The 22,410-nt window shown below is 56.6% G+C and overlaps 2 protein-coding genes across 8 annotated transcripts in view; one reads left to right on the top strand and one right to left on the bottom strand.

Annotated features, from left to right (window-relative positions):
• RSPH14 (radial spoke head 14 homolog) overlaps positions 1-22,410 on the bottom strand; it is a 79,994-nt gene that overhangs the window by 4,355 nt on the left and 53,229 nt on the right. For all 5 annotated transcript variants that reach the window (XM_024239968.3, XM_054543602.2, XM_054543600.2 and 2 more), the window contains one exon: positions 149-374. In XM_024239968.3, coding sequence (XP_024095736.2) covers positions 149-374 — 226 coding nt within the window. The remainder of the gene's footprint in view (positions 1-148; positions 375-22,410) is intronic.
• Positions 6,631-22,410, top strand: part of GNAZ (G protein subunit alpha z) — a 52,840-nt gene continuing 37,060 nt past the window's right edge. The window contains exon 1 of one of the 3 annotated variants that reach the window (XM_024239967.3): positions 6,631-6,822. The gene's annotated coding sequence lies outside the window, so the exon portion shown is untranslated. The remainder of the gene's footprint in view (positions 6,823-22,410) is intronic. The other 2 variants (XM_054543599.2, XM_054543598.2) reach the window with 2 other exon arrangements.

Raw genomic sequence — 22,410 nt, 5'->3', positions numbered from 1 at the left:
TCACCCTCCGTCCCAGCTACCTCCTGCCCCTGGGCACAAGCAGGCAAGGGGAAGCAGGCCCAGGGTGGCCGCCCTTGAGCTCTGGACCAGTCCAGCTCAGGTGCCTTCTCCCAGCCTTGGTAGAAACCCAGCCTAGGCCAGGCCTCACCTGACATTAAGGAGCGCACGGGCGGCCTTGCTGCGGATGTTCTGGTTGGTGCTGAGGAGCTTCTGCTTCAGGACAAGCACCACATTGCTGCCCAGGGCCTCGGTGGCATCCTCCTGCAGGCAGAGGACGAGTGTGTCCAGGATGAACTCCTGGAACTCCTCCACCTCCACCTGCAGCTTCCATACCAGTGAGGAAATCAGACCTTTGCTGATGATCTCTTGGGCCCCTACAAGGCAGGAAAGGGCACTGAGGGCAGGCTGGCCACACACCCACCCACCCATGCCAGTTGGCCTGCAGGGCTCAAGGAGGGTCTTGCAGAGCCAGTGGGTGGGTTTGACAAGAGGACTTGCAAGTGCCACCCCCACACACACATCCCGCCTGGCCAGGGGCCTGAGCGACCAGCAGGCAGCTGCAGTGACAGCCATGTCAGGGGCTGAGGGCGGAGGCTCAGAGAACCCAGGAAGGACCAGTCTTTGGTCACCCATTTCTCAGGGGGCATCCACCATAGCAAGCACACAGCAGCCGGAGAGGCAGTAGCCACCCCTCGGAGAGGCAGTAGCCACCCCTCGGAGAGCCGACAGCTCACTCCTGCAGGGCCCAGGCACACCAGGAGACCTCCACTCTTCCCTCTCCCTGCCCCAGAGTTGGGGAGCCAGCCAAGCCCCCGCTTCCCATCCACCAAAATATTTCAAAGCTGCTGGAGACCCCACACTGGTCTGACCAGCCCTTGAGAAGAGCTTGGGTTTGACTCTGAGACAGAAGACCTAGAGTGTAGGCCAGTGTCACACACACCAAAAAGAGCTGTGCCCCAACTAAAGGTGACGGGAAGCCATAGGCTTTGTTCTTCAAGGAACCTGGGTCTCTGTGGGAAGGGGGCTCCACAGGGCACAGCTGGGGTGCAGGTACTGGGAGAAGCACAATGAGGCAAGGCTCCCCCATAAACAGGCCCCACCTGGCTCCTCCCAGCTCCCTTCCCTCCTGAGGAATGTCAGCAAGTGGTTGCCTAGAGAACCCAGCACGAGTGGCATCCTGAGCCCAGGACAGTGGGCAGAACAGCCCTCCTGAGTCACTGAGATGAGAAGCACAGGGAATGTGCACAGTGCCCTTCCCTACGGCACGCGGCTGCCCTTGCCACTGCCCTGCAGCCCACTGCCTACTGCAAAGCCATCTACAGCCCCCAGGGAGGTGGCCACCAGCAGACACCTCTTTCTTCTGCCCTCCCCAGCTAAACCCTCTAATTTACTCTAGAGAGAGAAATAAACAGGTTGATTAGCCTAAAGGTCTCCAAGTGCCAATTAGTACCAGGGATTTCCTCTTTGAAGACATCACCCCAGCCTTCTTCCCCTACTCCCTGAGGACATCAAACAGCAGGTGCCCAGGGTGATGGGGTAGAGAGGCGGAGCAGGGTACTGAGTGGCTCTTACCGCCCCCCCACCATGTCTCATAATGTCCAGCAGCTCTCCGTGCCCCATCCCCCAGGTCCTCTGGTGTCAGGTGGCTCCCAGTGCCCCTGGCCAGCTTCTTACTGGGGTATCAGATGGAGCAGCTAGATCTGCCCTGTTTGTTCTCAAGGCTCTGACCACCCAGGAAAAGTGGGTTCCTGTTGCTTCTACTGTGTTGGCCTTTTTTATTTAATAAGCACAGATTGAAAAAAAAAAAAAAAAAAAAAAAAAAGCCTAGGTCTCATTTAAAACATATCCTTTCCAATCTGTGTGACCTTGGACGAATTACTTAACCTCTCTGAGCCTAGTTTCCTTATCACTGAAATGGGCCTATCTGGCAGGGGGTTGTGGATGAAAACATGTTCCACGTGCTGTGGATTTCTTCATCCATATAAGGGTCCATCCCTGTGTGCCCAGAACATCTGGGCCTAGGGTGGCAAGAGTCTCCTGAATTCCACCAACACTGAGTCCCAGCTACAAGCAAGGGCCTGCTGGAGGCTGAGGGGTAAGATACAAGACAAATGCTGCACAGCCCAAGCCCTGCAGAGCCCGTCAGTGCAAAACCCCCCCAGCCCCGCCACCCCTCCTGAGGCCTGATCCTCTCTCCCGCGCAGCTCCCTGTATTGCCCAGACCACACACCTGGCCTCCTGCTCCCGCTCTGCTTCCCCTCAGGTTCTGCCCACGGTCTCCCTACCCACTCCTGGCTATAGATTCAACTCAGTGGTGACCTGGACAGCCCTCTTCCAGCTCACAGCAGGGAGGTGACAATTTGACCTTCTGTTAATTTTGCTGGCAGATGGAAGGACAAAGTTCTGGGATGGGGACACTTGAGCAAAGATCTGGGGGTAAGGAAGTTGTTAATTTTCAAATCAGGGCTAGACTGTAGCCTCATCTCACCTATCTGAGCTTCCCAGGCAATCCCTGGGACAGGTGTCATTGCTGAGTCAGGATGGGCACAAGTTAGGGGAGGAATAAAGAGAGAGTTGAGGTCAGAAAAGTCAACATTCAAGGTGATCACCTCCATTACCCACCTCTCCTTGGTGAGGAAACTGAGGCCCAGAGAGGCAACTTGAATACCCAAGGTCACACAGCAGATGGTGGCAAAGCCAGGCAGGGCCCTCAGCTCCTTGGGTTTTGTTTCTCAGGCATTTGTCTTGTACTTCTGCTCCTAGAAATGCTTAGCACGGGGACCGGGGTTCATTTTGAGACAGAGGGAGAAGATTAAAAATAAAACGCGTGCCGGGTGTGCCTTTCTGCTCGTTCACTTTGCTTCTTTTCAGCTAAAAGAAGAGTCTCGGGCCTGGCTATTTATAACTAACCCAGATCTGCGATGGCTTGCTCAAGTGGGGGTGGGGCACACAGACCCCAGGGAAACAATCGGGGAAATCCACCCAACTGGGCGGCAGCCTGAGAGTGTGCTGTGGGTGGGGGGTGGTTGCAGAAGAGGTAGGACAGGTGGGGCACAGAGAACCAGCCAGATGGGGTGGCACCAGAGCAGGCCAGGCTCTGGGCCATCCATGGTTTAGAGACAAGCAGCATATGCCCACCCCACCCCCAGGAAGTGGGAAAACTAGTGGAAGAGTCAGCTGGGGACAGGTCACTACAGAACAGGTTGACATGTGTGTAGACCAGGAATTCCAGGGTCCTAGGGGCTCTGGAGGTGCACAAAGGGAGGCCCCAGGGAAGCTGGTTCTCATGGAGGCGGAGGAGAGTCCAGAACAGCAGGGGAACAAACGTGTGTGTTTGTGGGGAGTCCCCGATCTGGCCTGGCTGATATGTAGGGGCTAGGATGGGTTCAGTGGTTGATGAGCCAAAGAGATCCAATGGGACTGAGGGGTCACGGTTGTCCATGGTGTGGAGCCCCAGTGGCGGAGGCTGGGTCATTTTCTTTGTGGTGGGGCAGGGCGGGTGCTGACACCATGTTGAGGCGCCACTCCTCAGCCAGCTGTGCCTGCTGCGTTGGGGAGGTGCTGAGTGGGCTCAGTCACCACCATGGCCCCCTTCCTCTGTCTACTGCAAAGCCCCAGCTGTTGTCTCCCAGCCAATGAGGGCTCAGGACAGAGCACCAGCGCCCAGGTTCTGGTCACAGCCACACCCTTTCCTGTTAGGGGACTGCACATCCACACATGGCATCTGGGGCCCACCTTGCCGCAGGTGACCCACCTGTCCAGCTTTAGCCTTGCGTGGCCCTGTGCCCTGAACTTCTGGCCCACTGGGCTTGCCTTTGCTCCAAGGGGTGCTTCTCTGTCCTCAGCTTTCTTGGCTTCCCAGTAGCCGGGAGCATGGTTAACAGCTTCTTCCTTCACCACATGCTCTCTTCCCGTGCCTCTGGTACCCTCCATTCTCTGGTTCCTGACCACCTCTCCAACTGCTCCTCCATCTTTTTGGTAAGCACCATCTCTTCCTCCAGTGGTCCCCACCCTCTCCCCTTCTCTCATCTCCCTGGGTCCTGATACTGCCCCGCCACTGTCTCCTAACATGCTCTTGGTCTCCCTGCCATCTCACAGCCACAGCAGAGCCTACACTGAACTCAGCCTCACAGACTGACTTCTGTGCTCACTCCCACTTCCTCTGGACTGACTAACTGATGTTTTTGTTATTTTATTATGTCCAGTAGGACAACTCACATTGTCTGTGGGACCATGCCTACTGTAAATAGGCAATAAAAACTTCTCCTCCTCCTTCTCAAATTTAAAAGACTAACGTTAAAACTCTCTAGCGGTTCTTAGGCCAACGTCCCCAATCCTACTGTCCCGAGCTAGCATCTGTGCATGGGCAATGACCCTGGCCCCAGCCACATTGGTCTTCTCTGGGTTCTTCCTGGCCTCGTGCTCCTTCATGTCCTGCACCCTCCCCGCCTTGGAACTCACTTCCCTCCCACCCTATGTCACTGGCCACCTCCACGCCAGCTATGGCCTCATTCCAAGCATCTCTTCCTTTGGGAAGATGGCCCAATGCCCAATGCTCCCCAACTCCACGTGCCCCCAGAGCCCCCGTGGGTCTCCTCAGATAGCCTCACATGACTGTAAGGCCCAATCGTTGTTTGCTTTCTGCCCTTGCCCTACAGGCAGAGGGTCTGCCAGAAAAAGGCCGGTCTGAATCCTAGAACTGTGCCTACAACTATACCCTGGTGGAGGAGGCTATCTGTGACTGCTGCATGAATACAATATTGGTTTGATGCCAGGTAAGATGTCCCTCTCTTATTTTGAGGTCAAGTCAGGGAGGTGTCAGCCAGCCCCAGTGGACCCCTCCATAGGCTAGCCTCTGCTCTGGACCACTGGAAAGGGCCATCTCACTGTTGCATGTGGGCTTACCCCTGCAAACAATTCAACTCTGACCCCCTGACTCTGCAGTGGAAACAGCCTCTGGCTATCCCAAGACATGCTAATATGCATTTCCTATATACATTAACCCTCAGAGTCACCGTCTGACCACAGTCTGTTACATTCCCTTTCGACAGAAGAGGAAATAGAGGCTCAGCCAGGTAGCACAGCTGCTGGTCTCTGTGTGGTCCTCCTGGCAAGAGGTCCGGCCTGACACAGCCTGGTGGTGTGGAAGGCAAGCACAAAGGGTAGCCCCTCAGCCATTGGCTGAATTCCCTTGGTCCTCACTGGACACCTCCAGTGAGCACTAAGTTCGCCTCCATGATGCCCATAACAAATATACGTCCTGTTCCTGACAGTTGAGGCAGCACCCTCACAGGTGGCCCATGACCCTGCAGGTACGTATGGCAATGGTCTCCATCTCACAGCAGAGGAAACATTCCTAGGGAGGTTATGGGATGATGCTGAGATGCCAGTGTCCAGCTGGCAAAGCCAGGCACATGCCCCTGCCTCTCCACCACAGAGCTACAATGGAGAGACCGCTCCATGGACCTCTGCCATGGTCAGGTCCAGGGCTGCTGCTCAAAGAATGGCACGATCCACATAGTTTGACCACAAAGGTGTAAGGTGATAAGGAAGGCGTTAGCTGGGAAGGCATTTGCACTTTGCCAGGGATGCTCTAGGATACACAAAGCTTCAGGTTTACAAAGATGGAGAAGACAGACAGGAGCATTCATGTCTTGGCCCTCTGGCTTGAGAGTCTTTTAAGCATGGAACTAAGGGACTCCTGGCCCTGAGGTCCACAGATAGGCTTTGAAATTGAAAACAGAATTTTGCAGCCTGGGTTCAGCTGCGTTTTGCTGAGGGTCTGATGCTTTCCACGAGCTTCCCAAAAGCGCCAATCAATGGCCTTAACTGAACTGGCTCCCTCACGCTTGTCTGGGCTGGGGGCCAGCTCCTGGGTCCTTCTCCCTTCCTTCCCTCCCAAGGCCACCTTTCCGTGTGCCAGGATTGCCAGGGACGCCAAAGAGCCCCTAGACACTGGGCGGGGGCGGGGGGGGGGGGGCGGGGGCCGGCAGCAGAGATGACTAATGCCCCCTCCCATCGCTGCACAAACCTCACCGGTGTAAATCGCTAGGGTTTGCATAAGCCTTTCACACGTTCTGAAGGATTGGTGAGACAATCCAGGAAAGCAGGTGCCACTAGCCCCACTTTGCAAACAGAAAGGCTGGGAGAGGTCAGTCGGTTGCCCAAGGACGTAGAGCTCACAAGAGGCCGAACTGGGTTTGAACTCGAGTGGAGAGAAGGCGAGCCGGGACTGGCTGCGGTAAAGAGGGCCAGGACCATGGCTGGGCTCAGTCTCGGTTTCCCGGGCTGCCAGACGTGGCCCCTGGGGCTCGGCTACCAGGCCTCAGCCCAGCGGAGTCGCTGGGACGCCGGCGCGGGGAGCGCGTGCGGGACTGCGGCGACCGCGGAGCCGCGACCCCGCCCCTGTCCGTCCCCATTGGGCTACTGGCCCGTCCGTCAGCCGCCTGTGCCCAATGGACAGAGGGCCGGCGCTCGTGGCGGGGCGGAGGTGGCCGGCGCGTGGTGCCCGGCGGGCGCGCGGCACCCCCCGCCCGCGGTTGGCCTGGCAACGGGCTGCGCTCGCGGCTCCGCCCCCTGCCGGCGGCGGCGCGGCGCGGGGCGGGCGGACCCGCGGGCTGGCGGCGGGCGGCGCGGGAGGGCGGGCGGAGGGAATCAGGCCGGCCGGAGCGTGTGCGCCGCCCGCGGTCCGGTCACGTCCCCGCGTGGGCGCCGCCGCCCGCGTCGTACGGAACGAGGGCGCCGCGGCCCCGCGCTCGCCGCCCCGCCCCGCCCCGCCCTGCCCGGAGCAGCTCGGCAGATGCTCTGTGCCGCGGCCCGGAGGTGAGTGAGCCGACCCGCGGCCGGGCGCGCGCCGCTGAGCCTCGGGGGTCGAGGGCACGGCCGGGTCATCCACCTTGCCCCCACTTGGGACTCTTCCCAGGCCTTTGTGCCCCGGATCCGCCAGGACGCAGCGTCGGGGATGCCCGTCAGGGGTGGGGGACACCAAGGGCGGGGACGTCTGCGAGGTGGGCAGGGGGCGGCCTCTGGTCGAGCAGGTGCTGGGGGAGGGATGCGCAGCCGAGCCGATGACCCCGCGGGAGGGGGCGGCTGCGGACCCGGGAGGGTGGACAGAGGGCGCCGGGGATGCCGCGCGGGGCCGCCGGGCGCCCCCGAGCAGCGGCTGATGCGGAGCCCGGGCGGGCCAGGCGAGCTGCGGGAGCGGCGCTGAGGCGGGTCTCCCAAGGAGGGGATCAGGGAGGGGCGGCCGGAGCCGATGCAGGGCCTTGCCCGAAACCGAGGAGAGGGCCCCAGAGGCCTGGGCCCGAGGACCTGGGCCCGCAGACGGACAGCTAGCAGTTCTCGGTCACTGCTCTTGCAGCGAGCAGGTTCCTCACAGGCATTTAGAGCAAGAGATGAGTATCGACCTGCTGCGATTGTAATACGTTCCCGGCTCAATATTTTTTCCCTTAAAAGGCGGTGGGGGTGTTTGGGGGAGGGGAGTGAGGGCCTCAGGGCTGGCGCTCCGTATCCTGCAGGCGATCCGAGGGGGCTCTGCCTTTAGGGCGGTGCTGAGCCTTTCTGGGTGATGATGGCAGGATTCGGCCTAGGCCGAGAATGGGGGCTCCTGTTAACTGAGACAAGAGGATGATGCCAAGCGAGACCAGCGTTCCGCGTAGTCCGTGTTGGGGTGGAGGGACCCGCCTGGTAGAGAGGTCTGTCTTGCTTGGGGAGACAGCTGAGCCCCTGACCGGCTTCTTTCTGCCCAGGTGATTTCCCTGCCCTGGGGATTGAGCTGTCTGGAGAAGGCTCCTTGGCCAAATTCAATTAAGCAAATATTTACTGAGTGCTCACTCCCCCAGGGCCTGGCGCTGGGGTGCACCGGGTGGGAGTGGACTGGGCTTGCCCTCCCAGGACTGATTCACCACCGCATAGGGGAAAACGTCTCTACTCGACCAACCCAGCTTGAGTGCAGGTGCAGGGGCCTCGGGAGGGACCTCAGAGTGGTGTCCTGGGCTGGGGGGTCAGGTGAGCCCGTGGGCAACATGACATTTGAACTGGAGCTTGAAGGACATGGGCACAGCTAAGCTGGGCATTGTGGGCAGAGAGGAGAGAATAGACCGAGGCACTTGGGCAGTTAGGTGTGATAGGAGCACTCAGCATGCCTGGGGAGTAGGAGGAGGTATGGCGGGAAAGGCCTGTGGGGGCTGCACGGGGCTGAGGGAGCTGGGAAGTGGAATGACCCCACTGCTGGTTAACTGTGGCTGTGGTGGAGACCACAGCTTCCTCATCTGTGAAAGCGAAGCAGTCCATGACCCCATGAGCTGGGGTGGGCCTGGAGAAGAGCTAGCTTTAAAGACTGGGGAAGGCTCCTTGCAGTCTGAGGCTGTGCTTCCAGGCACTTCTCCCTCGGGCACAGCCAGGGCACTGGGTAACCACCCAGGCAACCCCCTTGTTAGGATTGAGTTGCCTGTTTCGGGGATGATGCTTAGCTGGTGACTCTGTGCCTCTGGGATGTGGATGTTTGAGAGCAGTAATCGTGGCAGCCTGGGAGCATCCATCTAGGGGGTGCAGTGGGGGTGTGGATGGCCTGGCGGTGCTTGGATAAAATATGCGCCTTGAGCAAGCCTCATTCTCTAGGAATGAGGAGATGCTGGCATCTGGTTTAAAAGTCTTCCTGTGTGTTCCTCTAACTGACGTTGATTTTCTGAGACAGGAGGTGAATAAGACATAATTTCTCCCCCTTGGAAGTTGGTGTCACTTACTGTCCTAAGTCAGCTCCCTCATTTCTGGGGATGTTTTTGCTCTCCCTCTGAAGGGGCTGTTTGTTACTCATCTTTGTAGTGTGCCTACCCTCCCCACCCAACACACACTTGGCTTTGGCTAAGGCCCAGGTTGATGCAGCAAGAACAGGGCCTGCCCTCGTGGGGTGTGCAGTCTGTGCTGAGCAGGGTGAGCTGCTGCGCTCTGTGCCTGTCGCCTGGACTGTTGCAGGGACCTGGCATGTGACTGTGGGTTTGGGACACAGGGAATGGATTCTTCCCTCTGTCCCCAGCCTCTCAGTCCTTTTGTTTTCTAGAGTCTCAGGAGGAACCTCAGAGACCTGGAGGCCCCACCAGAGTGGCCAGAACCTGGTGCAGGAGTGTGGGTGGGGTCTCAATCTGGCCCTCAGGAGCTTCTAGAACAATTCCAGGTATTTGCAGGTAACTGGATGGACTTGACAAGGCTGCCCAGGGCCCCCGCAGAGAGGCCAGTGGGACAGGAATGCTGAATATAGCAATTGAGGAATGCTGAATTTAGTCATCTTGTGTGTGAACACACGTGTGCGGCTTCCTCCCCTGGAGGCAGGGAAGGCAGCCCTGTGGTTTCTGTCCCACGCTAGCCTCAGAAGACTTAAGACGGTGTGCGGCGGCAAAGGCACTCTCACTGCTGCTGACCGTGGAAGGTACACGAGCGCACTGGAGGAGGCAGGTCAGCACGCTGCTCTCCCCAACCCTCCAGCAAGGAAACCTGAGGTAGCCAAGCCTCTGGGCGCCTGTGAGCACTGTGCTTGGCTGGAAGGAGCACAAAGTGAAATAGACAGAGGTGTCAATGCAGATGCCAAGGGTCAGCCCCAGGCAGAATCCCAGAGCAGAGGCTATGCGGCGGCCTGGGAAGAATGAAGAGGGACATGGGAACACCCAGACTGTTGTGGCCCCAGGGTGGTGAGGTGAGAATTCCAGTCTAGGTGGCCGAAGACCTGGGGTCAGGCCCTGGCCCCGCCATCCTAGGTCCAGCCCCTTTTTCTCTGAACCTCATTATCCTCATCCATACCCAAAGCCAAGAGTGCCCCGCCCTGTCCCCACACCAGCCCCTGCCACACATTTTGGCCTTTTCGTGCGAACACCGCCAGGGGAGGCGCTTCACAGGAGTGAACCAACAGGGACCGCTTGACAGATCCTGGAGCACATAGGAGGAGACATCAGCCCTCTGGACTGAGCCGGAGGAGCAGAATCTCACGCGATTCATCCATTCATTTGTTCAGCTAACATTTACCAGCGCATGCTGCATGCCAGGCACTGTGCCAGGTGCAGGGGTACAGCAGGGACATAGCATCCACTCACAGTGCTCACACCAGACGGGCAGGGGTTGACAGTAACACGTGTAACTAAGTGCTGCACTGTGGAGAACACTAAAGCAGAAGGTGGGGGACACGAGATGGGGGTAGGGGGGCTGACACAGTGCCAGGGAGAAGTGCTGGGTGAGTGGTGTGGCTGCGCAGGGGAGAGACAGCAGGTGTAAATGCGCTGAGCAGACACTCCCTGGCCTCTGGAGGCCCTACCGGAGTGGCTGGAACCTGGTGCAGGAGTGTGGGTGGGGTGTCAGGGCCAGGTCCTGCAGGACTCAGTGGGCCCCAATGAGGCAGGAAGACCTTGGCAGGGTTGGAACAGAGAAGAGACTGGCGCTGCCCTCCCAGGAGGAGCTAATCTACACTTTGAAAAGATCTCTCTGCTGAGGTGGGAAAATGGGCTAGGGTGGGGTAAGGCTGGGGGCCATGAGGGGCCACTGCAACATTCCAGGCAGAGAGGCTGCTGACCCAGGGGTGGGGGCTCTGGAGGCCCTGAGAAGTGCAGGTGGGAGATTTGTTTTTTAAAGCTGCAGCTTTTAAAGGACAGCTGCAGTTTTGGTCTGAGCCAGTAGAAAGATAGAGCTGGTATTGGCTGAGAAGCAAGATACAGAAAAACCCATTCTGGAGAGGTGGGGAATTGGGAGGTGGGTGTGAGACCTGGAGAGCCATTGATGGGCACATGTGGCCAGAGGGAGAGCAAGGCTGGAGGTGGCAACCTGGAGCCCTTGGCACTGAGGTGTGTGGGAGGCCGGGGACCACGTGAGGTCACTTAGGGATCAAGGGTATGTAGGATCAGAAGAGGCTAAGCTGGGCCCCTGGGCCTCCACTGTGGGGAGGATGAGTTGAGAAGCATCAAGAAAGAGAGATTGAGGATTGAAGTGAGGTGGAAGCACAGTCATAGTGGCGCCTCGGGAGGCTGGAGAAGAGTGGATCCCAGAGAGCAGGTCCCCTGTGTCAAGCAGGCAGGGCATGCCCAGGGACTGAGCAATGTGGGCACAGCTGGCCACATGATTTTGGGGGCCCCCTATTTGAAAATTATTAAGGGCCTGACATGATGGCCCACACCTGTAATCCTATACTATGGGAGGCTGAGGTAGGAGGATCACTTGAAGTCAGGAGTTTGAGACCAGCCTGAGCAACATGTAAGACCCTGTCTCTACAAAAGTAAAACTAAAATTATGCATTCCAAAACAGTAACAGCAGAGCATTAAAACTGTATGGATGCCCAAGTGAGTGCCCAGGAAGCTGGCTGGTCACGGGGAGCTCAAGGATAATACTGGGGCTGTAGTGGCCCCTGTGGAGAAGGAAGGCCTGGAGGGTGGGCCCGAAACCTGCCCACTGCCCACTCCCCACAGCATTTCTCCTCCCTTCCCTGAGTGGGCGGGTGGGTTGCGTTGGACTTTCAGGGCCGCTGGAGTGAGTCACACCCAGCCTGTGAGCTTCGCCTTGGCTCCGTGGCCCGGGGAACCCAAAGTGAAAACCGCAGCCGGCAATTGCTGCAATTGTTCACTAAATGTGCTGCCCGCTGCAATTCTTCACTAAATGAATTGCCCGCTGCAATTCTTCACTAAATGTGCTGCCCACTGCAATTCTTCACTAAATGAATTGCCCGCTGCAATTCTTCACTAAATGTGCTGCCCGCTGCAATTCTTCACTAAATGTGCTGCCCGCTGCAATTCTTCACTAAATGTGCTGCCCGCTGCAATTCTTCACTAAATGTGCTGCCCGCTGCAATTCTTCACTAAATGTGCTGCCCGCTGCAATTCTTCACTAAATGAATTGCCCGCTGCAATTCTTCACTAAATGTGCTGCCCGCTGCAATTCTTCACTAAATGTGCTGCCTCCCGCCCCTTGGTCTGTGGACCCTTGGGCAAGAGGCAGCAGGAGGCACATCTCGAGGTTGAGGTTTAGATGGTCCCATCAGCAGGCCCTGGACCTGCATGGCCACAGCTTCACACAGCAATGGCTTCTTTGCATTCATCTCTTTTCCAAAGGAACCTGCCACATCACAGAGTTTTGAGTTATTTGCTTCTAAATTAAGGTATAACTCTCTTTTAGAGACGTCCCTGGAGAATCCATCAAAAAGTGCTAAGAAGCGAGACTGTTAAAAGCCACAGTGCAGGGAGGGGCCTTACACATGGTGTCAAGCCCGGGGGTGTTCCTTCTAGCAGCCTCCAACCAGAAACACACCCCGTCCCCGAGGGCTCAGCCAGGCCTCTCGTGGCCATGGGGGGCCGTGGTTAGAGCAAACCTTTCAGGAGACCCTGGGCCCCTGGGATGGAGAGCTGCCAGGACAGAGGTCCCTGAGCCCCTTTGTGAGGTCTGCCCCTGTGAGTCATGGAGGCCAAGGTCCTCTGAGGTGTGGAGAGTGGACCTCATGTGCCCAGTGCCTTAGTAGGTCTGGGCAGCCCCGCATCTGGGCAGCATGGCCCCTCTCACCCTTGTTGGTCATAGGAAGGGTGGCTGAGGAGGAGGCTGTGCTGGAGGCTGGCATGGCAGTGAGGGCTGGCTCTTAGGCTGTGGCCCTGCTCCAGACAGGGCTGGTGGGGCCTCTATGTAGAACAGCGCCATGTTCCTGACCATGTTTCCTATGCCCTTTCCTGCTGCTATTTTTTTTCCCCTTAGCACTCGCCACAGCGTGGCCTGCTCCCTATTTGATTCATTCATCATATGTGTTTCCGTAAGCTCCATGAGGGCAGGGACGTTGCAGAGTCACCATTGAGAATCGCCACCCAGGGAGTCGCTGTGGAGGGACTGAACATTAGCAGACAGTCATGCCTCAGTGGCCCTGTCCAGCCCCTTTCACCCTAGGGCTGGGCTGTGTGCTTGTGCGCTGCAGAACCCCTGCTGCAGCTCAACCCTCTGCTCCTAAGAGGTTGTACCTTTGGGTCCCCAGAGATGTTTCTCTGGGCCTCAGGTTTGGCCACCAAACACAAACCACCCTCAGGTGTATGCTACCAGCTGGGCCCCGTCAGGCCCAACCGTGGGTTACTCTCAAGCCAGAGGCAGGTGGACAGATGCCTCAGGCTGACGCCGGGCCACTCAGTGATGCATTGTGACTCAGTGGGGCCTTTGTCAGACATGGAGATTCACAGAGTGATGACCTTCAGAGGCATGTCAGTGGAAAACTGTCCTAAGGGGATGAACCAAGACCCTGAAGGTAGTAAAGGAACATGATGATGGTAGAGTGGCCTTTCCAGGTGGCCCCTGTGCCCCAAGATCAAGGAGTGGCCTCTCAGGCCAGCAGAGGAGCTCAGGGCAGGGGAAGGCACCAGGCCTGGGTAGAAGTCCAGCTTTGCCTGTGATGGTGACCCTGTGAATGCTTTCCACTCTCTGGGCCTTGAGTTGGAAGCTCTGGGCTGGGTCAAGGGTACAGATAGTTTCCTTCCTTATCTCAACTCTGTAGTGGCCGTCCAAAGCATGCTGTGCTGAAGAGGATTCTAAGGCTGTGCTGCAGCCCAGAGGGAAAGAGTCATGGTTGATTAGTGATGTCTGCAGCGGGCACGGGAGGCAGGATTTAGATGAGCTTGCCAGTGACTGGTGAACCTCACCACTGCACCCCCCTCCTTCCTAGCAGCTTTAATCCCCCCCATCTCTCCTTACATGCCCCTTCCTTAGTGACACCGATGCTAACCCCTTATTGGGAAGGACTGGCCTCCCTCTTCCTGAGTCCCATGAGCAGCTCAGGTCATTGCTTGCTGACTGTCTATTCTCTCATTTGATGCCTCACTCCCTGCAGTGACCTCAGGGTCCAACCCCATGCTTGGTTCATGGCAGCCTCTTTCTGTACACTGAAGAATGAATAAGTGAACGAGTGGTAGAGACTCAACCACTCTACAAGGCCGGGAGCCTCCTCTTGGATGTACACCTGATGTTGATCTCTGTTCCAGCAAGGAGCCCCTAAAAGCCTTCCTGGAATTGGGAGGCTGGATGGCCACAGAAACAAGGTGCTAAACCGTGTGGTTTCAGCTCCAGGTGTTGCAGGAGTGGGGTCAGCAAGGGAGGAGGGGGCAAGGTGAGCAAGGAGGGCTGAGGAATGTGAGTACCAGGCTCTGTGTTTGTGGGGCCCAGTGGTCCTGTCTGACCTTGGCTGTGGAGCAGCTAATCAGGCTTCCCCAGAGGCGAAGCTGGGAAAACCTTCCAAGCTGCCAAGAGGGGCCTTCTGAAGACCCTTCTGACTATGGGCGGGAGAACTTGGCACCTACAGCCTTCACCCTGACCCCAGCAGGCCCTGACCCCCTATGAACTGGTGGTACCCCACCCCTACCTCTCTTGCACCCCCACACTAGTGGCCCTACCCCTCACCGTGGCCAGGCCAGGGGAGGAGCAACTCCGCCATGAGGGCTTGGCCCTCATGCCTCCTCTTGCCCAGCTCTGCATGGCATGTACTCTCTGGCCTTAGCTGCCCCAGCTGCGTGTGGCCTCAGGCCAGCCCCGCCCAGCCCTCTTGCTTCCTGTGGCCCTGTGGAGTGGCTACCAGGACCCCTGCTGGTGAGGGCGGGTGCGGGTGGCCTGTCTCCGAGCTGGGCTGTCCTCCAGCATGGTCACCCCCTCACCCGCTCCGTTACCTCTGATATGCTGTGCAAACATATTTCTCGATAAAATGCTGGGAAGAAAAATAATTAGAGTGTTGCCTCCATTATCCAATTTCTGATTAATCAAACTCTCTTTGTCCTCGGCCAAAATCTATTCATTTCCCTTAAACACTGGGCCAGTGCCAGGCATTGATTTCCTCTATGATAACACCACGCACGCAAGCACAGCCATGCCCAGCCTGGCCCCACCCCGTGTCTGGGACACAGAGGCACTGGTGGGGCTGCCCTTGTTCCCCTAACACTGCCCACCTCCTCCAAGGAGTCTCCTGGCCACACTGACACCCCCATCTCTGTCGCGGCTCCTGGAGTGCTTGGCCTCAGTCTCCAGTGTGTTTGTCTTGCCACGCTGGCTGTTCTGAGGCTCTCCCTCCTCCCAGGATGGTGTGGAATGGATAGAGGAGGTGTGAGGGTGTGGCCACTGCGGTCCCCAGGGACCACAGGGAATGGGCTGCAGCCCCAGGCTCTGCGTGGGCCAGGGTTTGGGGGATTATCCCCATCACTGGCACAGGAAGAAGGCCAAGGGTGAGGGCCAGGGCTTCTAAGGGGGCTGAGGGGCCATGCAGTGTATGTGGGGTGGGAGCACATTTGCAGGGTAGCAACAGAAGCCCAGGCCCAAAGGGCTTACAAGACGAGGGGACATCCTGGCTCCCGGGCCTGAGGGCTCAGTAATGGGGCAGCATCAGGATCGGCCAAGTCCAGGTGGGAGGGGGCTGTGCATCTACCCGTGTCCACCCAGGGAAGGCTATGGGCCTTTCCAGAAGACCTCCCAGAAGTCCCCAACTATCCCCTCCGTGAGCCACGTTGACCGATCCCTCACTCAGTCACTACAAGGGCCTGGTATTGATTTATTGGCACCTGCTTGGTGCTAGGTCCTTGTGGGCACATGGGATACATCAGTGAACAAACAGACCAACAGCCCCTGCCCTATGGCACAGTAGGAAAGAGGTGGGCGATAAACACTAAGTAAATTATACAGTGTGCTAGAAAGGGACCATGCTTGGGGCAAGGCAGCACATGTGGTGTGGCTGTGTGCGAATATGGGGGTCATTTTCCATCGTAAATAGGATGGGCCGGGAGGCCTCCTAAGGAAGGGACATCTGAGCCATTGGATGGGGAGGGGTCGTGGAAGCCAAGTCCACTTGGCTTTCTGGACAAAGAGCTTTCCAGGAGGAAGGAACCGCCAGTGCACAGGCCCTGAGTTAAGAGTGAGGGATGGTGCTGGAGAGGCAGCTAGAGGCAGCATGGCAGGAGTGGGGGAGGGGGAGCATAGGCGTGGGAGTCAGAGAGGCCAGGCATTGCAGAGCGCTGGTGCCCTGGCTGGACTTTGACTCAGGGTCTGCCCATGTCAAGCAAGCGTCGGGGGCAAGCATGAGAAGGTTTCAAGCACAAGTGAGACATACTCTGCCTCATTTTTCCAAGGATCCCCCTGGCTGCTGGTGGAGCACAGGGCACAGGGGGCTGGAGACAGCAAGACCAGAGAAGTCATACTGCTGCAAAACAGATGAGAGGCTGGGGCTGACTGCTGGGAGCGAGTGGTAGAATTCTGGACAGAGTCAGGGCAATTGAGGGTTTCCCTGAGGCTGGCTGGGTCCAGCCACAACCTGTGGTGCCAGCCTCAGTTCTCAAGGAAAGGGACCCAGGGAAGGTGTGCTGGGCATGTAGTGGACACCACTCATGCCCCTAGGTCCCCAAGGTAGGGGATGGGATTGTGGGATGCCACACATGGAGGCAGAGGGCAGGAGGTTGCAGGGCCTCAAAGACCCAGAAGGTGAAATCAGATTCCCTACTCAAGTGAGGGGTTTGATGGAGTCAGCAGTTTCCTTCCCTGGGGAAACTGGGGAGCCAGGAGCCTGGGGCTACGGCTCTCTCCAAGGCAGCAACCTCTTTGATTTGGCTCTTAATGAAGGCCCCACTTCTTCTCTGCTGTCACGGCCACCCTCTCCTCCATAGGCGGAACCATTGCATATTGATTTATTTATTTACTCCTGGCCCAGAGAAATATCTGGCTTGATTTCCTCCTGAGTCAGTGTTCCTCAGGCGACACTATCACCCTTTGTCTGGTCAGCCATGGTGGCTGTGGGCCAAAAGACGGGACAGGTGGCTGAGGGTGTCCAGAGCCAGGACAGCACAGGGTTACAGGGAAGGGCCTCCCTGGTCATCTCATCTCCCCTTCCTTTAGCAGAAGGACACTGGGAGGTCCAGCCAGGGCAGAGCCCGGGGTTGTCTGTAGGATGGGGACACTGTTTTCACTAACCCCAGTCCTTCCTCCCATCTGCTTAGACTATGGCTTTAGGATAGGCAGAGAGCTTTGAGGAGGCAAAGAAAGGAGGACCTGTTTCCAAGGTGACACCCATTGCAGATCTGGCCCATTGCCAGGCCCATCAGGCAGGTTGTGGGGAGAGTGTGGAGAAGCCAACCCAGTGGCCTGGGCCCTGGTTACTGTGGAGTGGCTGCAAAGAGCCCACAAACATGGAGTCACATGTCCCCAAGCCATGCATCAGTGATGTCTTGCATGTGCGTATGCTATCACTTTTCAAACATTGCAAAAGCTATTGTGATAAATGAAATGCAGAGTCATTTACAAGCCCTGAGGAAATCTTGGCGAGCAAAAACCCTTTTTACCTCTGTCATCAACACTCACTGGATTAATGGGTGCTCTCCCTTCTCACTGTAAAGCATGCTGGCTTGTGTTAGTACAGGGTGGGCCCTCCAGGGCAGCGGGTACTCTCTAGAACCCCCTTGCCCTTCTGCATGTATCCCTTTGAGTCCATTGTGATTGTCCCAAACCTATTGGTGCCAGTTGTACTCATTATAATCACAGCCTGGAATACTGTGTAAACTGATGGGCTGTGACTGTATAGAGGACTTCTGTGGAAATGAAAGTGGATGCTTTGGAAAGCCTCAATAAAAGCCGTGGGTAGGTTTGGTGTGGGCAAGCCAACTATGAGTTTGGGGACAAGGAGTATAACAGCCTAAAGTTCAGATTCCAGGTCCTTTGCCACCTCACTTGTGTTGGAAAAAGTAAACGAGATGTCACGCAAGGTGTGCTGTGGTTTAAGCAAGAAGTGGCATAACCCAAGGACCGGAAACTTTGATTTAGGAAGAGTTTGTGTCTCTGAAAATTGACAGACATATGAATGTATGTTTGTCTGAGTTAAGTGAAAATAAAGTACACGTGTGTCATTTCTTAAGACTTCCTGCTTTAATTCACTTTTCAGTAGATCAGCCAGCCAGCAGTCTCAGGTTCGATTGCAACTTTTGGCCATCAACAGTTATTAGAAATATATCTGTTATAGGCCAGTCGCGGTGGTTCATGCCTGTAATCCCAGCACTTTGGGAAGGAGAGGCAGGTGGATCATTTGAGGTCAAGAGTTTGAGACCAATGTGGCCAACATGGCAAAACCCTGTCTCTACTAAAAATACAAAAATTAGCCAGCCATGGTGGCGGACACCTGTAATCCCAGCTACTTGGGAGGCTGAGGCAGGAGAATCACTTGAACCCAGCAGACAGAAGTTGCAGTGAGCCGAGATCATGCCACTGCATTCCAGCCTGGGCAACAGAGTGAGATTCCATCTCAAAAAAAAAAAAAAAAAAAAAAAGGCCGGGGGCGGTGGCTCACGCCTGTAATCCCAGCACTCTGGGTGGCCGAGGCGGGCGGATCACAAGGTCAGGAGATCGAGACCATCCTGGCTAACACGGTGAAACCTTGTCTCTACTAAAAATACCAAAAATTAGCCGGGCGTGGTGGCGGCCACCTGTAGTCCCAGCTACTTGGGAGGCTGAGGCAGGAGAATGGCATGAACCCAGGAGGTGGAGCTTGCAGTGAGCCGAGATCGTGCCGCTGCACTCCAGCCTGGGTGACAGAGCAAGACTCCCCCTCAAAAAAAAAAAAAACACCCCAGAAATATATGTGTAATAATGTCAGAATCTGCAGGTTGGTCTTTTTCGTTGTGTTTTTTTGTTGTTTTTTTGTTTGTTTTTTTGTTTGAGTCTCGCCCTGTTGACCAGGCTGGAGTGCAATGGCGTGATCTCGGCTCACTGCAACCTCTGCCTCCCAGGTTCAAGCTCCTGTCTCAGCCTCCCAAGTAGCTGGGATTACAGGCGCACACCACCACACCCGGCTAATTTTTTTTTTTTTTTTTTTTTTTTTTTTTTGTATCTTTAGTAGAGATGGGGTTTCACCATGTCAGCCAGGCTGGTCTTGAACTCCTGACTTCGTGATCCACCTGCCTCAGCCTCCCAAAGTGCTGGGATTACAGGCGTGAGCCACCGCGTCCAGCCTCGTTGTGTTTGTTTATTTTTGTTTTGCATGGGGAGGGTCATTCCATAATACTTGGAAAGGTTGTAAACCAGGAGTCTACAACAGAGCCAAGGCCACAGGGGCCAAGTGTGAGGAGGGGGCTGCTTGATAACACTGCAGAACTCCCATGACAGGCCAGCCTGGAAGCCCCTTTTTCCCCAGGACTAGGATTCACAAGGCCCTTGGAGCCCCAGCCCACCCAAGTGGAAGAGTCCGGGGACAACCTGCAGGGAAGTGTGAGGTTTTCTCGCACAAGAGGACATGGGGGATGGGCTTGAGGACCAGGAGATGCTGGTTTCACAGAGCCGAGGCTAGCTGGGCTCTCAGCCTGGGGTGTGCAGAGCCCACAGTGTCTTCCCCCCAAACCTTGCCCCCAGAAACTCCCATTTTAATTCAGTAAGGTGTGAAGTGGTCAAGATCATATTAAGGTGGGGTGTGAGCTGGCTGGGATGGGAAAGGGCAGGTGGGAGACTGGGAGGCCAGGCAGGGGGCTCCAGGGAAGCTGGGAGAGTGAAGGAGGAGGGCGAGCAGGAGAAGTTTCAGGAAGCGGATTCTCCACACAGACAGAAGGAACTGGAAACCATACCAAAGGAGGGGTCCTTAGAGGCTAGTCCGCAGCTCGGAGAGGGGCAGGTGTGATGTACATTTGAGAAATATTTGTGGAAAGCAGAAGCAAGAGGGCTGTGGGAGGCCTGGGGTATTGGGGGTAGTAGCGGAGGGTAGACCCAGGCAGAGGGGTCCCAGGGGAATCCAGTAGAGCTGGCCCACAGAATCCCAGGGATATCACGGGCTCCAGGAGCAGGCCATGGGTCAGCAGCAACCTCAGGTCCTGAGGCCTGTGGACTGCAGGGTGACCCCTTTGCAGGCTGCTGGGAAAGGTCATTTTAGGTAATGCTCTCAAAAGGGAGTACTGGGGAAGCTTCCGAGCTCTGTACAAATATTTTTTGGTGTTCCTCCATCTACCCATCCATCTGTTCTGTGAATCTTTCACAGAGCACCTGCTTCCAGGGAAGCAGAGCTGGTGCCTGGGGGAGGGAGGGCAGAGCAGGAGCCCAGACCAACCTGCGGTGGGGACCCTGGGGAACTACACACAAGCCATTGGAGGTGAAGGTGGGAGGAGGGGATGTGAGCCAGATGTGGTCAGGGAAGGTGCCTGCAGGAGGAGCCAGCAGCCCTGAGGCTGAGGAAGGACCGGTTTATGGGGCATCCCTTCCATTTCTTCCCCAGGGGAGGTCCAGTCCCACTGCCGAACCAGCGGCACACCACACCTATTCCAGGTCACGCGGGCCAGGTCGTGGGCCCAGACTGAGTCCACTGGGGCTCCAGGGATCCTGATGCTGCAGTAGTCAGGGGTCCTCATCAGGGAAGGAGGTTCTCCCTGGGCTTCACAGGGCTTTGTTTTCAGCCAGGTGGGGTGGAACAGGGCACTGTGGGTGTGGTGGGTGGGAGATGCAGCCGAAGAGGTAGGAACCTTGCTTCTTGTAGAGTTAACAAGGAGGGAGGGGTGAGCTATGCAGGCGATCTTTCCCCAGAGGGCAGTTCCTGGGAGGGTAGCTTGTCCCTGCCCATGTCCAGTGTCACTGGCATTAAGGCAAGTTGGGGTTTTTATCTTCTCCGGAAGATGTGGCTTTTTAGTCCAAAAATACAAGCGGTCCCCAACTTAGGATGGTTTGACTTGCAGTTTTTCAAGTTATGGTGCAAAAGCAATAAACATTGAGTAGAAGCCTTACTTCGAGTACTCATACAAACATTCATTCTGATTTTCCCTGTCAGTACAGTATTCAGTAAATTCCACAAGATACGGGTTAGATCTTTTGTCTACCTGCAGGCTAATATAAGTGTTCTGAGCACATTTAAGGTATGCTAGGCTAAGCTGTGAGGTTCAGCAGGTTGGGGGAAGTCAACGCATTTTCAACTTAGGATGGGTTTATCAGGACATAACCCCATCCTAAGTCAAGGAGCATCTGTAGGTGTTGTATCAAAAGCTTTAAACCATCAGGCCTTCCTGCAGACAGCCACACTGGCCAGGATGAAGCAGCATGGGGAAGCCCTGGTGCACTGGGTGTGAACGTATCCTTGCTCATTTTCGCCTTCATCCCCACCTGGTCCTGAGCACCTGCCCTTCGTGGCCCATGATGCAATGCAGCCTTGAGAGCTGCAGCCCTGCCCTTCACTACCCCAAGGCCCAGTGGGGAGCTGGACAAGGAGCCATTCAGTGGGGATGCCACAGACAGTGTCGTGCTGGGAAGGCAGGGAAGTCAGGTCCCTGCTCTCCCAGATGAATGTGGGCGTGGACACCAACCCTGGCTCACTTGCCACAGGACATGCTGTCTGCGGTTTTGTTGTCACCCTACCATCGCATGTCCAGGTGACATCGCATGTCCAGGTACCATTGCACACTGGAGGTTATGATGCAGAAGTGCTGCTCCAGGAGGCCATACCAACCCCCATCCTGTCCTGGATCCCCTGGGGCCACCTGCTACTAGGTGGGGAGCCTCATCTGGAGCCCCTGAGCTTTCTGGGGGCAGCTCTTAGGATGGAACCCCCACCTCAGATAGGTGGACGTGGTTTCCAGGCAGCTTCTCCCCAGGCTAAGCCCGTCTGCTGCATCTGCGGGGTCAGCTCTGGGAATCACCCCACCCCTTGATGTCCTCAGCGATTCCTCACTGCTGCCATTCTACATTTTTCTCTGTGTCCTCTTCTCCATGGTGCTGAGCTTTATTTGAAATGGCCTGGATGCCTTATGTGCTCACCATCTACCCAGCGAGAATACAAGCTCCTTGACACACAGACTCAGCTTGTTCCCCACCATGTCCCCCTGTCCCCAAGCAGGGCCACACACAGTGGGGCTCGATTCTGGGAGAGCAAAGTATTGATCAGAGCAGGTTGAGTGACTGATCAGTTGCCCATACAGATCTGAGGGTGGAAGGCCTCAGGCCTGGGCGCACGTGCTGGGTGATTTAGGAGCAACTGGAGAAGCAGTGGAGGGTGCTCTGCTGAGCAGACAAATGGAACTGAGCCAGGGAGAGGGTGACCCACTTTGCTGAGATAAGAGATGGGCTCCGGCCTGAGGACAAGGGGTGCAGTGTTTACACCACAGCCCAACAGCCCCCATCCCTTCAACACCAGTACCAGTGCCTCCGCCCTGGTTGTCCCAGCTTGTCCCAGCAGAGAGGGCCTCTGGCCCCAGTTCCCCATGTACCCCACTTGTGTCCCCAGGAGGCAGAGGCAGTGGGGACAGAGCAGGGGGCTGCAACACCACCAAACCCTAGGAGGTGTCCTAAGGCCACAGCTGTGAGTGGCACTAACCCTTCCCCGGAGGAAGGTAATCCTTCTTGTTTCTCTCTCAATCCTTCTCCTTCAAGGAGAAAATCCCAGTTTGGTGCCAATGTGGCTCTCACACCCTCCAGCAGGCGCTAATCCCCGC

This window comes from Pongo abelii, chromosome 23 (genome assembly GCF_028885655.2).
Source record: "Pongo abelii isolate AG06213 chromosome 23, NHGRI_mPonAbe1-v2.0_pri, whole genome shotgun sequence".
Taxonomy (NCBI): domain Eukaryota; kingdom Metazoa; phylum Chordata; class Mammalia; order Primates; family Hominidae; genus Pongo; species Pongo abelii.
This window is presented reverse-complemented; position numbering and strand designations above follow the sequence as displayed.